Source organism: Panthera tigris, chromosome F3 (genome assembly GCF_018350195.1).
Source record: "Panthera tigris isolate Pti1 chromosome F3, P.tigris_Pti1_mat1.1, whole genome shotgun sequence".
NCBI classification, from domain to species: domain Eukaryota; kingdom Metazoa; phylum Chordata; class Mammalia; order Carnivora; family Felidae; genus Panthera; species Panthera tigris.
Window position 1 is genome coordinate 57287209 of NC_056678.1, and position 20226 is coordinate 57307434.

Here is a 20226-nt window from a genome sequence, read left to right on the forward strand (position 1 = left end):
AAAAAAAAAAAGAAGGAAAGATTTCTGGAATGAACCTAAGCACACAGGAACACTAGAAAGTGAAATGACAGCATTTTTCTAATCCCAGAGGAAAACAGTGTTGGGTAAAGCCACTGTTCAGCAGGCCCTAGAGCCACCAGGCAGGACTGACTCAACGAGAAGAAAGTTCCTGCATTTCCTTGGGAGACTTGAAATGCAGGACAACTAAAGAGAGAGTAAAACTCAAGCAAAAATATCATACTGCAGGCATCATGATGACAGAGGATGTCACGATGACTGCCTGAGATGACAGAGGAAACCACTTATCCCATACAAAAATATTGCACTGAATGAGCTTGTTTGAACTCATTAAATGTACTCTAGCTGTCTTAAAAAGGATTATTTCACAATGACTCTACTCCATAATGCGGTATGTGATTAAGTGGTCGTCAAGCTACCTCTGTGGTAAATTTGTTACATTTAAATTTAGTGCCTTTTCCTTTCCTAAAAAATACTTTAGAGAGTAGAGAACATTATCTGGATGTAAACTAGTCTGCATTTCTTTAGCCAGGGGCAGAGAAACTAGAAAATTATCATCTTTTCCTTCTAATAAAAAGCAGAATGATGGGAACCAATTGGAAGTGAGGGCCAGACTTCCTCTTTGGCTCCAGTCAAGGCATCTCAACCAACATCTGTCTAGATTTTGGTCCACTTATCACCGTGGTGAGTTTCAAAGAGAATCCCCCGGTTTTTTTGTGAGTGCATGCCAAACTTTTAAGATTAAAGACAAAAATGTTGTCTTATATTTTACCCCTCTTTTGGCTATACACTATCTATAGACTAGTCCAACAAACTCCTAGGGACAAAAACGTATTCGACTAATTCATGGCCAATTTAAACTCAGATAATAAATTTTCAAGGAATGAAAAAAATTCTTATCCTACTGATCACAGATGCTTACTTATTTCAGCCTAAGAACGAACACTAAGACATTTGTTTAAACGGCGTTAATGCTGAAAAACGTGGGTGCTTTTCGCATTACCAACCCAGGATTTCTGTTTGAGTACCGCACAGATTTACAACAGGACTCTGTGTCTAGAGCCTAAGAGATGATCGCTGTCAGTCAATTTTGCAACCCATCGGGGTCTCTCTACACATAGACTTTTCCATGAAGTTACTAGTTGGCAACTATACTAAATACTTTAAAATATGTCTAATGGAAGAAAAGTCAATCCAGCTTATTTTTGGCAGGAAGGAATACTCAGTGTCATATATTATTCTCTCCCAGAAATACCCATTTTCTCCTGATAAATGCTACATATATCCACATGATCATATAAAAGAAGACTCAAAGGAAATTTGGACAAATAAGTCATTAAGCAATAAATGAAAACAATCCCAACTGGACTGATTCTACAAGACAGAATGTAAGTATTGTGTCATACTTCAGGAAGTAGAAATATTCCCACACTTCCAAGTGAAAAAAAAAAAAAGCATTTGTGTATTAAACATTTGAAGCACCCTATAGTTGTAGTTCAGTTCACAGCAGAAAGTAAACACTAGTTTTCTCTCCACCCTGCAAAATGAAGAGGTAGTCAGGAGGCATTTTCTTCCTGTCTTCCCCCAATAATCTCTCCTTCCTTTGATGTTCTGAGACTATTTTCTACTTTAATAGGTATTCATTTTGCATTTATTTGAAAACAAGTCAAAGAACAAAAATTCTGCAGTGACAGGACTACCCAACCTTCCTCTTTTATGATCTTATAATGGAATGAAAAAAACATTAGCTAACATGGTTCTTTAGTTTTTTCGATGTACTTGGCTATGAGCTCACCCGAGAGTCAGCCACAAAATCGAATCACTTTAAAACAAAAACTACTCTGAATCCTGTGTCCACAGCCATTGAGTCCCAGCCTTCAATGTCCCTGATACGTATGCTGGCATGGTTTGCTTTTTGAAATAAATGTTCAAACTAAAACAGTGAGTTTGTTGAAGAGCAGCATGAGATACCCAGGACGACGTAAAGGAGTTCACAGTCACATAAAAATTAACAGACACAGGCAATTAACATCCCAAACCACCAGCCCGTTGATGAACACACAGCGTGCACACCATGAATTTGACCAGTGCCTACAGCCCACAGAGGTCCTTCCACAAGCCCGAACACCTCGTCTATACTGTCTGTGTACGTCAGGACAAGATTAAAAATGTGTGCTGTTGACATAATGTTGGTCCTCCTGAGTGTTGCCCAGAGCTTGTCCATGGTCACTCAGACAGCTGTCCAAAGATACTTCAATAGCCACTTCTCTTGTTACTTGTCCACGGAGACCATCACTTGGGTACGTGTCCAGAGGGGGACAGCCATTGTGCTCTGCGCAGCCATTGACATGGGCCAGAGGCAGGGCCCCGGGCGGGCAGCACAGCTGTTTCTCACAGCCCCTGGAGATGCAGGGTGAACTACAGAGCAACAGCAGATCCTTCTGCTCCATGGTCTCCTTCAAGTCCACATGCTCAAACTGGATGGTAACATTGTGGATTCCCGCATGGTGGAAGATTTCTCGAATTTTCATACTGGCGTCCTGATAGCCCCTGTCCTTCCGATACTTGATGTGCAGGGTGGCGATGATCTTTCCGCTTATAAGTTCCCAGATGTGCACTTCATGTACACTGCTAATCCCGGGCACGGCCGAGAGTTTACTCACTAGAACAGAGGACAGCAGACAAACACTAAGGCGCGTGCTGTAGTGGAAACGTGCATGGCACCCACCACAGGAGGGACGTGGGCCCTGGAAGCATTCTCACCACCCCAATGTATTTCAAAAAACACGAAGAAAAAGAGCTGTACCTGTACGGGTACGTTTTCTAGCAATCTTCTTTCTCCATTCAGAATCTCTGTACCAATCCCTCATCAGCCCATAAGAGGTGATTCAAGAAAGTAAGTTTAACAACAACCCCCCAAATCCCCAAGGTTGTTGAGTTTACAAGGGAATAGACACCCACAGGGGCTGTGTGGGGAGCGTGAAGCAGGATGCCTTTCTGAAAGGGGAGAACCTGGCAATAGGGACCAAAAGCTTTTACCAGCATCCCTGGTGCCAGGAATTTAACCTAAAGGGAAATACCCAAATGTTGACACACAAAAATGAGTTGAGCGATGCTCTTTGCATTAATGAAGAAATGGAAACAAGGGAAGAGTTAAATCGATTATATAGAATATGATACAGCCATTAACAAGTAAGTTGCATATTTAAGGATATGAGAAAAGGCATATAAGCTATCTGTAAGTGAAAAAAACAAATAGTTTTACTGTGCATATGGCATGATATTTCTTCTTTCTTTCTTTCTTTCTTTCTTTCTTTCTTTCTCTCACAAACATCAGTGTGTACACACACACACACACACACACACACACACACACACAATTTTTTTAAACAGGAAGTAAGCTTCACACCTAGCACAGAACCCAGTGCGGGGCTTGAACTAATGACCCAGAGATCAAGACCCAAGCTGAAATCAAGAATCGAACGCTTAACTGAGCCACCCAGGCAACCCCCCACACACAAAAATCTTATGCAGATAAAGGCTTGTTTTATTGAATGATTGATACAAGATATTAAAAGTGGTAATTTCTGGGTAGCAGGATTACGAGAGATTTCTAGTTTCATACTTAGGCTCTTCCATATTTTCCATGCTTTCTCAAATGAGCACGTATATAGAGAAATGGTTTTGAAGACGGATTATGAGCAAAGACCCTGTAGCCAGCTAGGGTTTGAATCCCAGTGTAGTCATGACCTTGGGTAATTTACCTAGCCCCCAGTACCTCAATGTCCTTATCTATAAATTAGGAATAATGATGATAGAACCGCATAGGTTTACTTTAAGAATTAAAATGGGGGCGCCTGGGTGGCTCAGTCCGTTAAGCGCCCGACTTTGGCTCGGGTCATGATCTCACAGTTTGTGAGTTCGAGCCCCGCGTCGGGCTCTGTGCTGACAGCTCAGAGCCTGGAGCCTGCTTCAGATTCTGTGTCTCCCTCTCTCTCTGACCCTTCCCCGTTCATGCTCTGTCTCTCTCTGTCTCAAAAATAAATAAACATTAAAAAAAAAAAGAAGAATTAAAATGAGTGAATATAAAGCACTTAGAACATTACCTAACATGTAATAAGTGCCTTACAAGTGTGTTATTGTTATTACTATATTTTTTAATTTTTTTTTAAGTATGTTATTTATTTTTGAGAGAGAGGGCATGAGCAGGGGAAGTGCCAAGAAGGGAAGAGACAGAGATCCGAAGCATGCCCTGTCCTGACAGCAGAGAGCCCAATGCAGGGGTCAAACTCACAAACTGTGAGATCATGACCTGAGCTGAAATCAGATGCTCAATTGATTGAGCCACCCAGGCATCCCATTACTATCTAATTTTTAAAAATGTGTTTAAAAAATATATATATATATATCATTATATATATCTATATCTATATATATCTATATCTATATATCTATATATATATATATTATATCTATATATCACAAATATCACTAGATATCACAAAAGATGTGTATCTTTTTCTTCAACTGGAAAACAAGCTTCTAGAAAGTAGAGACGATGCTGTGTATCTGTGCCTGGGTATCTCCTTCCCCATCTCCTACCTCCTCTGCCTGTGGCATCGGGCAAATAGTAGGTTGCAGGAATTGAAGCCTGACTATTTTAATTCTGCAGTAAAGCAGCCAGAGAGTTGACCGCACCTACCAACTCTGAGACTCTAAACCAACAATGGTGCCAAAGAGGCCCCCAAAGGCAGAAAGAACATCCAGGAGAAAAGACTGCAGGAGAAGCTCCAGCTATTAGCAATGGCACAACCAACTGGTCCCAACACACACTATTAAACGTGGGTTTGGCAGGGCTATGGCCCTCATCAGACAGTCACACTGTAAATCACACCTTCCTTCATAGAGGAAAGCCTAGCCATGGCCATAAAATGTATTAAGACCCATTCAAACCTCAGTTCAGGAGCTTCTCATGAAGTAAGGTCTTCTAAGAGGCCTGGGCTCTATCTCAAGTTTACGGGCTCACTGGTGGGGCAGTGAGTGTATAACACAAATATGCACGAAAAACGTTTTTTTACAAAAACATAACCTCCGTTTAGAAACACTAGAGAAGAAGTTGCAAATTCAGTTTCTCACCAACATCTGGATAGTTCCCATTTAGAAATTCTGCCAAGTCTTTAAAATACGTATCCTCAGATACACATAACTAAGAGGAGAGTTTGACCTTCTGTTTGAGCAAAGCAAAGAAACAGAGTTCATTACTGAATGAGGTCATGAATTCAGGTTAAAACACGAACTATGATCCTTTTTACAGTGTTATAAGAGACCCGGTGACTTGCATGCCCATAAAAATCAATTAAATAGAATGCAAGATCTAGAATATAAAGGAATGATTTATGTTTTCAGAATAAGGAGAGTAAAAATCAAGCTCTTGGCAGGGTAGCCTTCTTTGCATTAAATCTTTGACATGAAGGTAAAAGCTGAGGAATAGTTACTGCCCAAGCACCATATTCTCAAAAACTTGCAGCTGAGTCAGAGCGCCATGAGTCGTAAAGGACCTTTGGTTCTTGGAGCTGTGAGTCATCTTACTAGGCTACAAAACATATGATGGATGTCTCTATTGCTTGGTGATTTGAAGTATTTCAGGATACATAAATCAAACACTGCTCTGAAATAATGCTGGCCCTTTGGCCTGAAGAACATCAAATGGGCATGGTTCTAGATAAGAATCATCTGACTTACTCAGCTCCTCCATGTTGACTCCTTTGGGGACCATCTGCAGCAGAATGGCAGCAGTCTCCTTGATGAGTGGGAAGGCAGATGACAAAATGATGGCGACCATGATGACGGTCAGGCTGGGGTCTATGTAGCACTGCCAGTTACATGGGTCCTCGCCTTTCAGGGGACGCACGTAGAATATGATGGCCGTGACCACCACAACCACTGACCCCAGGGCATCGCCCATCACATGCAAAAGGACACCTGCCAGGAAGAAAGAAAGACCAATGAAGCACAGATCCAAATTTGGGGGCCATGTGACACGCGGGGACCTGGGTTCCCAAGCCTATGAATACCAGTTGCTATTTGTTTTCTTTTTGGTTAGAACAGCAGGATGGGTTTGAATGGAAAGAAAAAAAGAAAGGAAGGGCAACTACTTCACAGAAAACAAAACCCTAGGCCACCATCCCAGGACCCAGAGAACCTGGAACAGCCTAGGAAGATTCTGAGCCGCACACACATCTGGGGAGAGGGGGAGAGGGACTGTGCTTGTTCATAGTGCTACATCATGGCCATCGGTCACCCATCAGAAGGCACCGAGCTGGCAAACAGAGGCTGTGCAAATGGTTTCTTGTTCTTTCAGACAAGTATCTGTGATTTAAATTGTTTTAAACATTTTTAAGAGGAAAGGGAACAAAGATATATCACGAAAATGGTTCCTTTTATTCCTTGTCTTGCCTCTCCCTTCATCCATTTTCTCCCTTCCCTACATGACTTTGCCTACTGCTCACTTAGCCAGGGTCATTCAAACTGGATCTGGTTCAGGAGATCCTTAGGAAGACACTGCAGCAAGGGCACCTGGGTGGCTCAGTCGGTTAAGCACCAGACTCTTGGATTCACCTCAGGTCATGATCTCTTAGCTTCATGGTTCAAGCCCTGCATCGGGCTCTGTGCTGACAGCATGGTTCCTGCTTGGGATTCTCTCCCTTCCTCTCTTTCTGCCCCTTCCCCACGCGTGCTGTCTCTGTCTCTCTCAAAATAAACTTAAAAAAAATTTTTTTAAAAAGGGGCATCTAAAAAAATAAAAAATAAATAAAAATTAAAGTAAAAAATAAAAAAGGGGCACCTGGATGACTCAGTCAGTTGAGCATCTGACTTCAGCTCAAGTCAAGTTCTCGTGGTTCGTGGGTTCGAGCCCTAGAGGCATACCATGTACGCACTCAATAAAACACTATTTTCTGGTTGGTCAGTCATAACTCCCGTGACATAGAGTAACTTCTGTCTTTTACTTAATAATAATTGTGATGCTGGCTAACATGTATGCATCAGACGCTATTGTAAGTATATTACACATCTTTACATATTAAGTCCATTTAAGGACTCTCTTAAGTGGTTATTCTCTCCATTTTACAAATGAGGAAACTGAGGCATGGAGTAGCTACATAACTTAGCCAAAATCACACAACTAGAAAGTGTTAGAGTGGGGATAGAAGTCTGGGTAGTCTGACGAGAGAACCAGTATGCATCCTGTCTCATATAACTCTTGCATTTCAATGCCAGGTTTTCCTTCTAAGAAATTTCACTATCGGCTCCTAAAAATTATACAAAATAGCTTTCAAACTTGTCTTTCCCATAATCCATGGTCGGATGCTTAACCGACAGCCACCCAGGAGCCCCCTCCTCTACCCCTGAGGTCTTTCTTACTGGAAAAACAATTAGAAAGAAACATCTCATCAAAGGAGACTTATTTTCAAATGATGTTAGGATCGCTGTTCATCTATTCATATTTACACCGAAATACAAAAGCTAATAATCTTCCTGACACTCTGTTACAACATTTTTTAGCGTATCACGTTTGATCCCATTAAATAAAATCAACCACTACGACTGATGAGAATTTTTAAAGGATCGTGCTTTCACTGTGCTTTGCGGAAGCTGGAGCATGTTTCTCAGAAGACATTTGTTTTACTCCATTTAAATAAGAGAAACAGTCATGAAAATCTAGAAATGATTTTTGTTCACAAGAATCCTCGTCAGTTGGTGTTCCCCTGCAGATCTGGGGTGGGAGGGGTTTCTAAAGAAGTGGTTTAAATGTCAAAAATGTGGGGTGCCTGCATGGCTCAGTGGGTTAGGTGTCCAACTTCAGCTCAGTCATGATCTTGCAGTTTGTGAGTTCGAGCCCTGCGTCGGGCTCTGTGCTGACAGCCCAGAGCCTGGAGCCTGCTTCAGATTCTGGGTCTCCCTCGCTCTCTGCCCCTTCCCTATTCGTGTTCTGCCTCTCTTTTCTCTCTCAAAAATAAATAAGCATTAAAAAATCTTTTTAAATAAATAAATGTGAAAAATGTAACCACTCAGTGGACCGTCTACGGTGGAGAAGCAAGCCACTGGGCGTGGGGGTGTACAGGCAGTGTGGGGCACTTGGAAGGGGCAGAAATGTGAAGTAGGAGCCCAGGAAGCCAGGCTTGCCTCTGCTTCGAGCCTGGGTGACTTGGGAAGTCACCAGACTCTCTGGATCCTGTTTCCTTATCTATAAAGTGCGCGGGTAGAGTCCATTCCTACTGAGGCCTTTCCAGCTGTCACATTCTGTCTGCCTTCTCCGAATCATGGCTCCAGATGGTTCAGACGCAGGCCCGAGGGGAGGCCAGCCTTCCTCATGGCCTGAAGGATGGAAAGTCTCCCGCCAGCCACAGCACGGGCACTGACGGGCACTCACCCTCACCCAAGAGGTGCAGGGGTGAGCCTGGCAACTCTACCCACTGCCTGAACGACAACGGCTCCCCCCTGGTGGGATTCTTACAAGTGTCAAGTGACTCCTTCAAGAACGGGGCCTGGCACAAAGCACGCACTCCACAAACATGGTGGCTGCTGTTCCTCCCGCGTCGTCACCCAAGCACTTCACGTGCTTTATCTCACAACAGCCTCCTGAAGTAGATATTACTATCCTCATTTTAAAGATGAGGGAATTGGAGGCTTCGAGAAGTCCAAACACTTGCCTAACATCAGAGTCTTAAATAGGAGTCAAGTCCCCAAACGGAGGCATCTTAAGCCCAAATCCCAATCCTTCAGCCACTGCATCATTCACCCCTGTCAGAGGCTAGAGGCTCACAGTCCTTGTGGACCACAGGGCTCCGCCACGTACAGCAAGGCACGTCACCTCTGACATCTTTGCACCCAGGATCTCCAACAGCTCTAGACCGAAGATCAGCCACATTATACAAGTTTCCCGTACATTATGCTTCCCAAACAAGGTTACGATATCTATCAGTCCTGCTCGTAATTCTTCGGCATCTTTCCACCTACCTGTTCTCTTTCTCTGCAACATAAGCATGAATAATTAACACAATGCGCTTTGAAAAGTTAACGTGCTGTGAAAAACCTATGATATATAATATATAGCATATATTTGATGGATATTATATATATGTGTATACATACATACATACATACATGCATACATACGTACATATAAATATATATATTTTTTAAACCGAACCTAAAGAAAGATAAAGGATAGTGATTTTTCATTACAGATTCTCTCTTTCCAACAAGACTGACCACCAAGCACTTTAGAAATTCCCCTGTTGCGGTTCAATTTTTTAAAACTGACTCATTTAGAAATGTTTAGGAGCTCATGTGTGGTTGTTACTATTGTTTGGGGGTTTGGGGTGCTTTTTTTCTGATTTTCCTTATAGATCCATTCTGGGTACCACTTTGTAAAATAGAGGGGAGCCTCTCAAAAATGAAAGTGTCTCCTGGATGATTACTTTTTCTGTATATTATTTCCAACCAAGTCCCATCACAGGCTTCCCCAAATCATCTGAAAGTAAAGGGTTGCATAATCTTCGTGGAAATACTCAAAGTCAAGATCGGGGCTTCTCGAATCACTCTGGAGCCAATTCTCCGCCCAAGAAGGTGAAAGAGAGAAATTCTGGATACAGTGTTGGCGTCTGGGTGAGAAATGTACCCTGAACTCCCTGACTAACCTTTGCCCAGCAGTACCTGTGACCTTGAGCACATGGTACAGGGAAGACTAGTAACGTGCCTTCCACGTGCCTCACCAGAACCTCCACTTTGGGCCTGGAAGTAGAGATTCAACTGAGCCAACAAACCCGTCCCAGACACGGATTTCTGGCAGAAATAAATGAGGTCTGAGGGTCACTCGGCAATGCCACCTTGGATGCAAGCCACCCACTCTCCTCTCACCTTTGTCAAAATATGTTCAACTGGAATAGGTCGCATTTGACATTAACAATGGCCGGGGGTGGGCAAAATCAAGCACAGTAATAGCATGCCGCTGATCTGCGAGGCTCTGGAGCAGGTGGCATTAGCATGGCTCTAAGTGGAGCAAAGATAAATCATTAGCGACCAGTGTGTCCCTCAGAATCAATGCAGTGATTAGGCAAGAGACGAGGGTCATAGTCTATTCATGCAACTGGCCTACTTTCTAAAACACTTTAAAAGGCAAACAGAAAAGAAGGGCACAGCACTACACACTCCTTTGACCCAAAAGTAATCCTACCTCTGATATTCAGGGCTTCCGACTTTTTCTCCTTTTTCATAGTCTCTTCTGGCTCATTCTGGGTGTTCAGAGAATCACCTGCATTCAAAGAAGAAACCTTGTGTTGTGTATAAGTTCTACAAACAAAAAGAACCAATGGACTCAAAAAACAGGTTTTGTTATTTTAAACTCCCACTAGCTCATCAGACCCCCTACCTCTCCCCCCGCCCCACACACACACACGCACACACACACCAGAATGGTACATTTTGGCCTTGACATCAGCCTTCATTCACACTCCTATTCAAGTTTAAAAAAAAAAAAAAAAAAAGAGGCAATTGGGAGCCTACCCCCATCCCCAAACCCGGTAACCCCCAGGGGGACAGAAGGATGGGCAAAAGGGGAGGGAGAAAACAAAGTGCAGACAGCATCTAAGGAAGGGGCAGGGTTTAGGGAGTGTTATCTGTTGCCCAATGATAACGGATTTTCAAGACAATCAATACTCCAAAGCAGATAGAATAAGGGGAAGGGGAAAGAGGCCAAAAAAGAGAAAAAGAAAAAAGAAAAAGAAACTGGAGAATACGATAAGTTAGAGGCAGAGAATTAAAGCCGGGCTGCAGAGGAAGGGAATTAAAAAAAAACAAACAAAAAAAACAAAAAAAACAACCATGGAAGCAGCATCCGCAGCCAAGCCAGAAGAAGAGGGCGTGAATGCGGAGGGAGGAAGGGACGCGCGGGAGGAGGGAAAGGCAGAGAGGTGCGGAGGATGCAACCGAAAGGCACCTGCTACGTTGGAGAACACTGTCGCCCCCCGCTCCTCCTTCCGGTCGGGCGAGGCCGCGCCGCGCGGGGACTGGCCGGGGCCGGGGGCGCCCCGCGGGGCCCCGATCGCGCGCGGGGTGCGGCCCTCGGCCGGCGGCGGCGGGCGGCGGCGGCGGGGGCCCCAGCAGGCGAGCCAGGCGGCGCAGTCCTGGAAGATGAGCAGCCCCAGCACGTTGACGGCCAGCCCCAGCGCGCCCACGATGAGCACCAGCTCGGGATCGTCGATGCGCTCGGGCCGCGCCAGGCGCAGCACGGCCTCCACGGAGATGGTGAAGCAGAGCGCCGTGAGGAAGACGGCGTTGCTCAGCGCGCCCAGCACCTCGGCGCGCGCGTAGCCGTAGGTGGCCCCCAGGCCCCCGCGGGGTCGCCGCGCCACGTAGCCGGCGCCCAGCCCCACGCACAGCGAGATCAGGTCGGACAGCATGTTGAAGGAGTCGGACAGCAGCGCGATGGAGTTGCCCAGGTAGCCCGAGACCAGCTCGGCCACGAAGAAGGCGACGGTGAGCACCAGCATGAAGAGCAGCCGGCACGTCTTGCCCGAGTAGCGGCCCATGTCGCCGGGCCAGCCGCCGGTGGGGGCGCCCCTGCGCGGCCCAGCCCGGTGCCCGCCTCTGGCCTCGCTGCCCGCCCGGCGCCGGGCTTCTTATAAGGCGGAGGCAGAGCGCCCCCGGTCCCGGCACGTCCAGAGTCTAAGGGAGTGGCCGCGGCGGCAGTCTCTGAGGGCCCTCGGGCCGCCTGCGGGGCCCCTTCCCCCTTCCCGCGTCCCGGCCCCACTTGGCAGGTGGCCACGGGCCAATGTCTGGCCTTCTAGGACAGCGCGGGGCAGAGACGGAGCTGCTGGGGAGAGGGGGCGTGTCTGCAGCGCCCTCCTCCCCGACCCCCTGAGGCCTGGGTGGGATTCACCCACCGACCCCGCTTCCCCAGTCCCTCCCATCGCAGTGCGCCGACTGTTGACTCTGGGCGATAAGGACCTTGAGCTGCGGGGTGTGTGCTCTGCGGTGAACGTGGACGCCTTCGCGTAGGTGCCCAGACGGGGCCGGCATTGTAGATTCCACATTAACCCGGGGAGGCCCCGGCCAACCCTGCCCAACCTTCAGGGCGCGTCCTGCTTTGCCTGTCGTAAAGCTGGAGCTGAGCCCTCACGTAGCATCCCCACTCCACTACAGCCCGTGGGCTATTTTATTCTCTCGCCTTGCGCATCGCCTTCGCGCCAAGAGCGGGTTATCGGTGCTGTCAGCCCCTCACGGCACAGTGTCGTCCCTGTACCCCACCCCCACCCCACCCCCACCAGCACCTTCACTCACAAGGCCTCCCACCAGGTGAACTGCGGGTGGCCCTGGAGGAGAGCACGGATCATACTTTTGTACGTTTTGTTAAAAAAAAAAAAAAAAAAAAAAGTCTTGAGGATCCAGGAGAAAACAAAAGAAACTGGAGAATACGTTAAGGTAGAGGCAGAGAATTAAAGCCGGGCTGCAGAGGAAGGGAATTTAAAAAAACAAACAAACAATCATCGCACCCTACAGCGCTCAGAAATGCGCTTGCTTTCCGGGTGGTAGGCACAAGTCCCTTGACCACCGAAGAAGCGAAGAAGCAAGGCCAGGCCTCCTCTGTGTACTTGCCTCATTTTCCATTGCAGAGAATATTCTACTCACCCCCATGTGTCCCTCAGAGAATGACCTGGTACTCAAAGTTCAATCGCCTGCCCTCCATGAAGGTTTATTCCAAATAAAGCCTTTCCTGTTGACCACAGGCTCAGTTCCAAGTAAAAGTTATCCAGAAGAGAGCTGTCCCCAGGACTCTGGGAGAGGCCGAGCACCAGAATCCTTGACGAAGGGTGTTTGCTGTTGGGTGTTCAGGGAGGGGTGGTGGGAGAGCCCACGATTTTCTTTCTTGGTTTGTTTTTGTTTTATGTTCTTTTCTCATGCCCAAAAGGATCTGAATGTGAAGTCTGGTGATCTCTATTCCCCCTCTCCTGTTCCTAACCCCTGAACTTTAACCATTCCTGAAACACATCTGGTTTGGGCTTAGAAAGAAATGTGTCCATTTAGCAGCACGCTCTGATTCTAGCCCCAGTCATTGCCTTAGCCTTATGAAACATGATCTTGTCTTTTAACATTCTCTAAGGGTCTCTAACAAGCATCCTTGATCCGAGGGTGCCACCTTACACAAGATGAGCACCCAAACTCAAGACGCCCATTAAGCATTCCCTCCTCGCCTCCAGGAAAATATCTCTACGCGAGAACTTGCAGAAACTGATCATTTAAAGTATCTCTAAAAATTAGTATTAAAATGGTCAATAATTTAAAAGAAGCAAAGAGATACAGATAGGTTGATGAAAGTTTTGAAGCTGTCTGGCCTTGGACAAGACCCTTAATTGTTTGGGCTGGTTTTCACTACTGTAAAAAGGGAATAATAATAGGGTCTTCTCATATGTTTGCGAGGATTAAATGGGTTAATAAGTATAAAGTGATTATAACAGTGCCTGGCACAGAGTAAGCACTCCATAAATTGCTAGCTGCTTATTAAAAAGAAAAAAACAACAAGAAGAAAAAGAAGGTGTGGCGTGAGGGGGAGGAGACTGGGCAGGAGGAGGACAGAAGGGCAAAGTGGTTCAGGGGGCCACGTTTCATCGTTAGCATGTTAGTATGGACATTAGCATCACGGCAGACGTGTAGCAGACTGTTGAACTACAGATGTCTTACTCTGATACGAAGAAAGATATCCCAGTTTCTGGCTTATACTGTCTTCAAACTATGAAGCCTTTGACACCCGTAAGGCAGGACAGCAAGCAAAGCAGTCAGAACAAGAGAGAAGCCTTGTGCAAATCCCTTGACAGTTCTCCCACAGTCCCTGCTGATTGCATTTGTCATTCACAACTGAAAGAAAAACCTGAGGTCAGCAGAAATATATCACTTGTGCCTGTTACCCAGTCGTTCTCCTAACTGAAGGCAGATAAGAAGAATCATGTCGCTGCCCCAGGAGGTCAGTTGATGGAACTAGAAAGCCAACAGGCAACTGAGGAAGCCTTGGGCTTGGAAAGCTGTGTCTGAGGGCCCCTGCCCAGGGCTGGGCCTTCGAGACAGGCTGAGGGTGTCAATAAAATGCACTTAAGAAAAATGTTTTGACTAGCTAACTGTGATTAGATGGATGGATAGGTAGGTAGGTAGGTAGGTAGATAGATGGGTAGACAGATAGATATAGTTTATATACAGGGAGAATATATATAATCTAAGTTAATTGACAAAAATTTAGGCTGTGTCTTACACTTTCCTGTATATGATGAGGTTTCGAAAGGTTTGTTTAATGGGCTTTGACTGTCCAGCCCTGTGCTGAGCACTTTATAGGCATTACCTCATTTCATCCTCACAACTGACTCATCCAATAAGCACTTATTTTATTGGTGAAGAACCCAGAACCCAGAGATTTTAAGTCACTTGTCCAAGATCACACAATATGTAACCGATAGAATGGAGATCTGATCGAGGCATCAGACTCTAGGGCTTACAGTCTTCACCCCCACATTATCCTGATTTGATCATTTTCAACACTCCTTTTGTTCTTTTTAAGTTTTACTTTTATTGGCATAGAACTTGATGCACTACAATTTACAAAGTCAGAGACTGTAACACTGAACGTTCTTCCTACACTGGTATTGACTCAGAAGTTAACAAACTTTTCAGGAAATTGAAAAAGCAGCTGTTTTGTTTTCATTTTTTTCTTTTTTCTTTGAATTTTTTTAATGTTTATTTATTTTTGAGACAGAGAGAGACAGAATATGAGCAGAGGAGGGGCAGAGAGAGGGAAACACAGAATCCGAAGCACGCTCCAGGCTCTGAGCTGTCAGCACAGAGCCTGATGCGGGGCTTAAACTCACAAACCTCGAGTTCACGCCCTGAGCCAAACTTGGACGCTTAACTGACTGAGCCACCCAGGAGCCCGTTTTCATTTTTTTTCTAGTTGACAAGAGATGATGCTAGCTTCGAGGAGGAGAACAGACATCTGGTCCAAGGCACCAAACTCCTGCTCTTATAAAAGAGGTAGCTCCTTTGCCCCCTAGCTCCTGCCTCCAGATTTTAAATACATCATCAGAAGCTGGATGCTCCTCACCCTTAGCCCAGCTCCAAACCCACAGAGCATGATATATCTGATGACTTCCCTGAAGAAAATTGCCTCTGTCTCTCAAACAAAACAAAAAAGGGTGGGGGAGGCACCTGGGTAGCTTAGTCCGTCGAGTGTCCGACTAGATTTTGATTTTGCCCCAGGTCATGACCCCAGGGTCATGAGATAGAGCCCTGGGCATGGAGCCTGCTTGAGATTCTCTCTCTCTCTCTCTCTCTCTCTCTCTCTCTCTCTCTCTCTCTCCCTCTCCCCCTCTGTCTCTCCCCCACTCACACTCTCTCTCAAAAAAAAAAAAAAAGAAGGAAATTACTTCTCCAGGCAGCTGAGAGATCGTGTGTACACATCAGCTCCTTGTTGGCAAATTTATATAACATGTATATTTGTAGCACTTCGTGACACAGATACTTTTTATACCCCAAAATGCACATTTTGCATAATGCACATGTCTCTCGAAGTGTCTTAGAATACAATTCCATTTACAAGATTCTGTACTTGAGGTGACCGCATTGTTTTTGATGATAGAGGCATGCGGTGTGAAAGAGGTAACAAGTAGGTGAGTGGTCAGCTCCACTGTGCCCGGGGCCGTTCGGGAAGGGATTCTTGGCAGCACCGTGAGCTGTGGCCCACTCAGAAGGGGCAGCTCCAATGTGACTTTGGAGCGTGCCCGTCAACCAGCCGTGGTCTCTCCAAAATGCCGCTTTCTTGCAGCAGAGTGATGTGTCTGCTCCTAGCACTGGGCCCGGAAGTGGTAAGAATGCAAGCCCCATCATAACATCAATGATACAGTGCTCGCTTCGGCAGCACATATAATAACATCAATGATACAACCTGCTTATTGAACGAACAAACAAGCTCTAGAAAATTTTAAGTTTGTATTCACTTTAAGAAACCTTGAAAGAGAGAGTAGCATCGCAGTTACGACTTGACCTTTGGAGTCAGACTTGGAACCAAATCCCAGCTCTGATGCTCACTCGGGTGACCCGGGGCAAGTTCCTGACAACCTCCTCTTTCCTCGTGTGTGAACTAAGGGTAATAATAGTATGCATCTCACGGGGTTGCCATGAGGCTTAAGTGACCAAACATCTCAATTGCTTAGTGCAGTGCCAAGTTCATAAGAAAGGCTCACTCAATAAGTGTTAATAAAAAATAACTACCACTTTGATTTGTAAATCCAAGTGTAGGGAGGGAGAAACATTTCCTTTCTCCAAAGGATCCACACAGAGTTACTGTTAGAGAAAAATGTGTTTAAGGAATGGTTTGCAACTTAATCTAAGGAGCAGTGAAACTTATGCAGATGTAAGATAAACTATTTTTGAGTTCCTACAGCTGGAAGGGGAGTGCCATGTTCCAAATGTTTGTGCTCCCACCCCAAATTCTTATGTTGAAATCCTAAACCCCATAGATGACGGTATTAGGAGGTGGGGCATTTGAGAAATGATTAGGTTATAAGGTGGAAACCTCAAGAATGGGATTTGTGCTCTTATAAAAGAGACCCGACAGAGCTTTCTAGCGCCTTCCGCCATATGCAGACACAGCAAAAATGCTCTGGCTATGAACCCAGGAAAGAGTCCACACCTGACCGTACTGGTATCCTAATTCCGGACTTTCATCCTCCACAAAGGTGAGAAATAAATTTCCGTTTGTTGTGAACTACCCAATCTGTGGTATTTTGGTAGCAGCCCAAATGGACTAAGACCTAGTGTAAGAACCCAAGTTACCAACTGTTGAGTGCACGGGTATAAAGGAATGACTTTGATTTCTATATCCCAGGGATGATGGGGTTGAGCTGTTTGACACATTTGGCCAGGACAATGCCATGTCGGTTGGGGTCGGCTTGTCTTTGTGGGCACAGCGGCTCTGGTCTGTGTGCTTCCTACCATCTGCAGATATCAAGGGCTCACCCAGGTACTCGTGGGGACGTGCTGCGCATGAGGTTTGAAGAGGGAAGGGAAGGGAAGTGAGAACAATCACAAGAAAGGGGATCTGGCTATTGGGACGAGGGGGAAAAGGATCAGAGGCAGAACTGGGGATTCAAGAAGCACATCATCCAAAACTCATCACTCACTGACAGTATTTGGGTGTGATTCCTTCTACTTGATGAACACGAGGAAAAAATTTTTTTTTTCAATTCAAATGGAAGCAAAACCAAAAAAGGCCTCAAAGTTGCAAGAAACAGGGAGAAACTCTCCCTCGATGTTGATTTCAAACCCAGTAATAGTTTTAGCTCTAAGTTACGCCCGCTGTCACTTAATAATTTACGGAAAGCCTTTACGTGTGTTGTTTAATTCCATCTGAAATATTCTCACACACACAGACTTCTTCACTGCTAGATTCACCTTAACTTTTAGACCATAGTCGTTCCACTTTCTACAGACTTGGTCACCTGCGGTCAGCCGTGCTCTGGGAGGTGATCCTCCTGACGTGAAGGTCAATGGCAGCCTGCCACTACGTCTTGATGCCTACGTCATTTACCTGCCTTCATCTCATCGCCCAGGCATTTTATCATCTCACATCATCACAAGAAGAGACAGTACAGTACAGTGAGATATTTTGAGAGAGAAAGAGACCACATTCACATAATTTTTATTAGTTCATTTCTATAATCTATTTTATTATTAGTTATTATTGTTCATCTCTTACGATGCCTAATTTATAAATTAAACTTTACCACAGATACGTATGTAGAGGAAAAAACACAGTTGATATAGGATTCGGGACTATCTGTGGTTTCAGGTATCCACTGGGGGTCTGAGAACCATATCCCACATGACTACTGTACATGAAAATGAGAAAGTCCATTTGCCCGAGAAGTCATAGGAATAATTGTGGGGGTTTAAATAAAACCTATAAATAATACCTTCGCCTTTATCTGCCAAACGGGGTGGTCCAATATTCAGGGTTCTGTAGTGGAGAGGTGTGGGTTTTGGAGCCACTCAAACCTGGGATACAATCTTGGCTCCATCAGTTGTTGGCAACTGGGCAAGTCACCTAACTTTTCTGAGGTCTATCTTCTCCTCTATAATCTGGAGGTAGAGATATCCTCTCACACAGTGTCTGTGAGAATTAAAAGGAGATAGCACAGAGGAGACACTGCATGATGCTCTCATGGTAGACAGCTGACAAAGAGCGGATCCTTTCCTTACCTTCTGGCTGTCATCATTCCCAGGACTACTGTTGACTTCTGACAGGTGCCAATGTGGAACCCCCTTCCCAGTTATTTAGATTACTATTTTTTATAAGATCGTCTATTTCCCTTTGGTTCCAATTATCCATTTGGCTTACAACTAATTAGCTACTGATTAATAAAAGGTATTATGAATGTAAAATTGATTAAATATGATTAAATAAAATATTTTAAGACTATAAACATATTCAAAACAAAATGTTTCATAAACCTAAAATTCCAAACTTCGCAGCTGTCATTATTACTACACTTCTTTGTCCATCATGGTTCTATCATCTCTTATCATGTGGCAGAAGGTCAGAGAGAATCAGCATGATGGAGAGACATAACTTTATGACTATCACAAAATCAGAAGCTATGTTAAATATTACAATGAGGTCTGGAGGAGAACTAAGATTCTTGACCTCTGACACTAAATTACCGTACAACTTAGTCAGCAACTAAACTTCGGAGCCTTGGTTTCCTAATCTGTCAAATGCAAATAAGAACCTCATACTACTTAGGGCATGTACATGTTTTGAACATCAAATAAGACAATGAAGATACAAACACGAAGACAAAGAGGAGGCATAGCTGTTGTTACAATTGTGGAGCCACAATCACCATGAGTTCTAGAAAGCGAGCACTGTTTTATCTGTAACCACCAGTAATGTACAAGGGTCAGCCAAGGTTTTAGGTTGCCTGACCCCCCCCCCCCCCCCCCCCCCACCGCTTCCTTCTGGTAAGAAGTTCTGTCCTTTTGGACACAGACATAGGCATATAACCGACGCTGAGCCAAACATAGCTCCTCATTCCCTGGCCACCATGCGTGATTCAAAGGATGGGCGCTTGATCCAAGGTGGACAGACCACAGTTCTTCTCTTGATGTTTTCAAAATATATCAGAGACAGACAGAGAGAGAGAGAGAGAGAGAGAGAGAGAGAGGTTCCTTTTCTTGACTGGTTACTAAGCAGTGAGGAGGTGACTCAGAGCCCCTAATAATCATGTCTCCCCCATGCTGGGCTCTGCGCTGACAGAGCTTGGGATTCTCTCTCCCTCTCCTTCTGCCCCTCCCCCACTCGTTCTCTCTCTCTTCTCTCTCTCTCTCTAAGTAAGTAAACATGTTTAAACAAATAAATAAATGGCAGACTAAATAGGATTTCTCCCCAATGTTGGAAATTATTCCCACTCCATTTTTCTGTTCCCTCCAAAGGAAAAACTCCTGAAAACACTGTCAGTCTTTACTTCCTCAAATTCCATTCTCTCTGTCACCCATGCAATGCCACCTCCATCTCCATGACACCACTGGAAAGGCTTTGTGAAAGCCTGACTCACGACTTTCTCATGCCTGAATCCACTGGTTTTCTGTGCTCCTCTCTTGGAATTCTCTGCACCAATTGTTACTGAAGACCTTGCTTTCCTTTTTGAAGACTTTCTCCACTTGATGGCTGAACGATGCAGCCTCCTGGTTTCCCTTCTATCTCATGGGTAGTTCCTCCTCCTCCTCTAAGTCTCTAAATGTTGGTGTGTCCCAGGATTCAGTCTTAGGCTCACTAATCCTGTCTGTCTATGCTCATTCCTTTGGTTATCTCACCCAGTCCATTCTCCAGGACGTGGCTCATGCTGTTCCCACCTCCTGGAACAGTCTCTGCCCTTCTCCTCCTCATGCCTTAAGCCTCAAAAGCCACTTCTTCAGGGGGCCTCCCCTGGTATCCACTCCGTCTGTGGCCCACAGGATGACAGGAAATAAAATAAAGAATAGATTAAATAATAAAAGAAAAAGGGAGGGAGGAAGAGCACGAATGAAGGAACATGGTTCACGCTGGAGCTCACAGCTTCTTGTGTTAAGGAGACTCTCCATTCCCCAAGCTTTGCATCTCCACAGACG

General features: G+C 45.2%; 1 protein-coding gene across 2 annotated transcripts in view; it reads right to left on the reverse strand.

Annotated features, from left to right (window-relative positions):
* Window positions 1-1729: 1729 nt before the first annotated feature.
* SLC30A10 (solute carrier family 30 member 10) overlaps window positions 1730-20226 on the reverse strand; it is a 34439-nt gene continuing 15942 nt past the window's right edge. Inside the window, exons 1-4 of one of the 2 annotated variants that reach the window (XM_042976788.1) lie at window positions 11018-11609; window positions 10256-10333; window positions 5761-6000; window positions 1730-2680 (exon numbers count right to left, since the gene is read on the reverse strand). In XM_042976788.1, coding sequence (XP_042832722.1) covers window positions 2181-2680; window positions 5761-6000; window positions 10256-10333; window positions 11018-11609 — 1410 coding nt within the window. In that variant the 3' untranslated portion in view covers window positions 1730-2180. Of the gene's footprint in view, window positions 2681-5760; window positions 6001-10255; window positions 10334-11017; window positions 11610-20226 lie in introns of those variants that run through there. The other variant, XM_042976789.1, reaches the window with a different exon arrangement.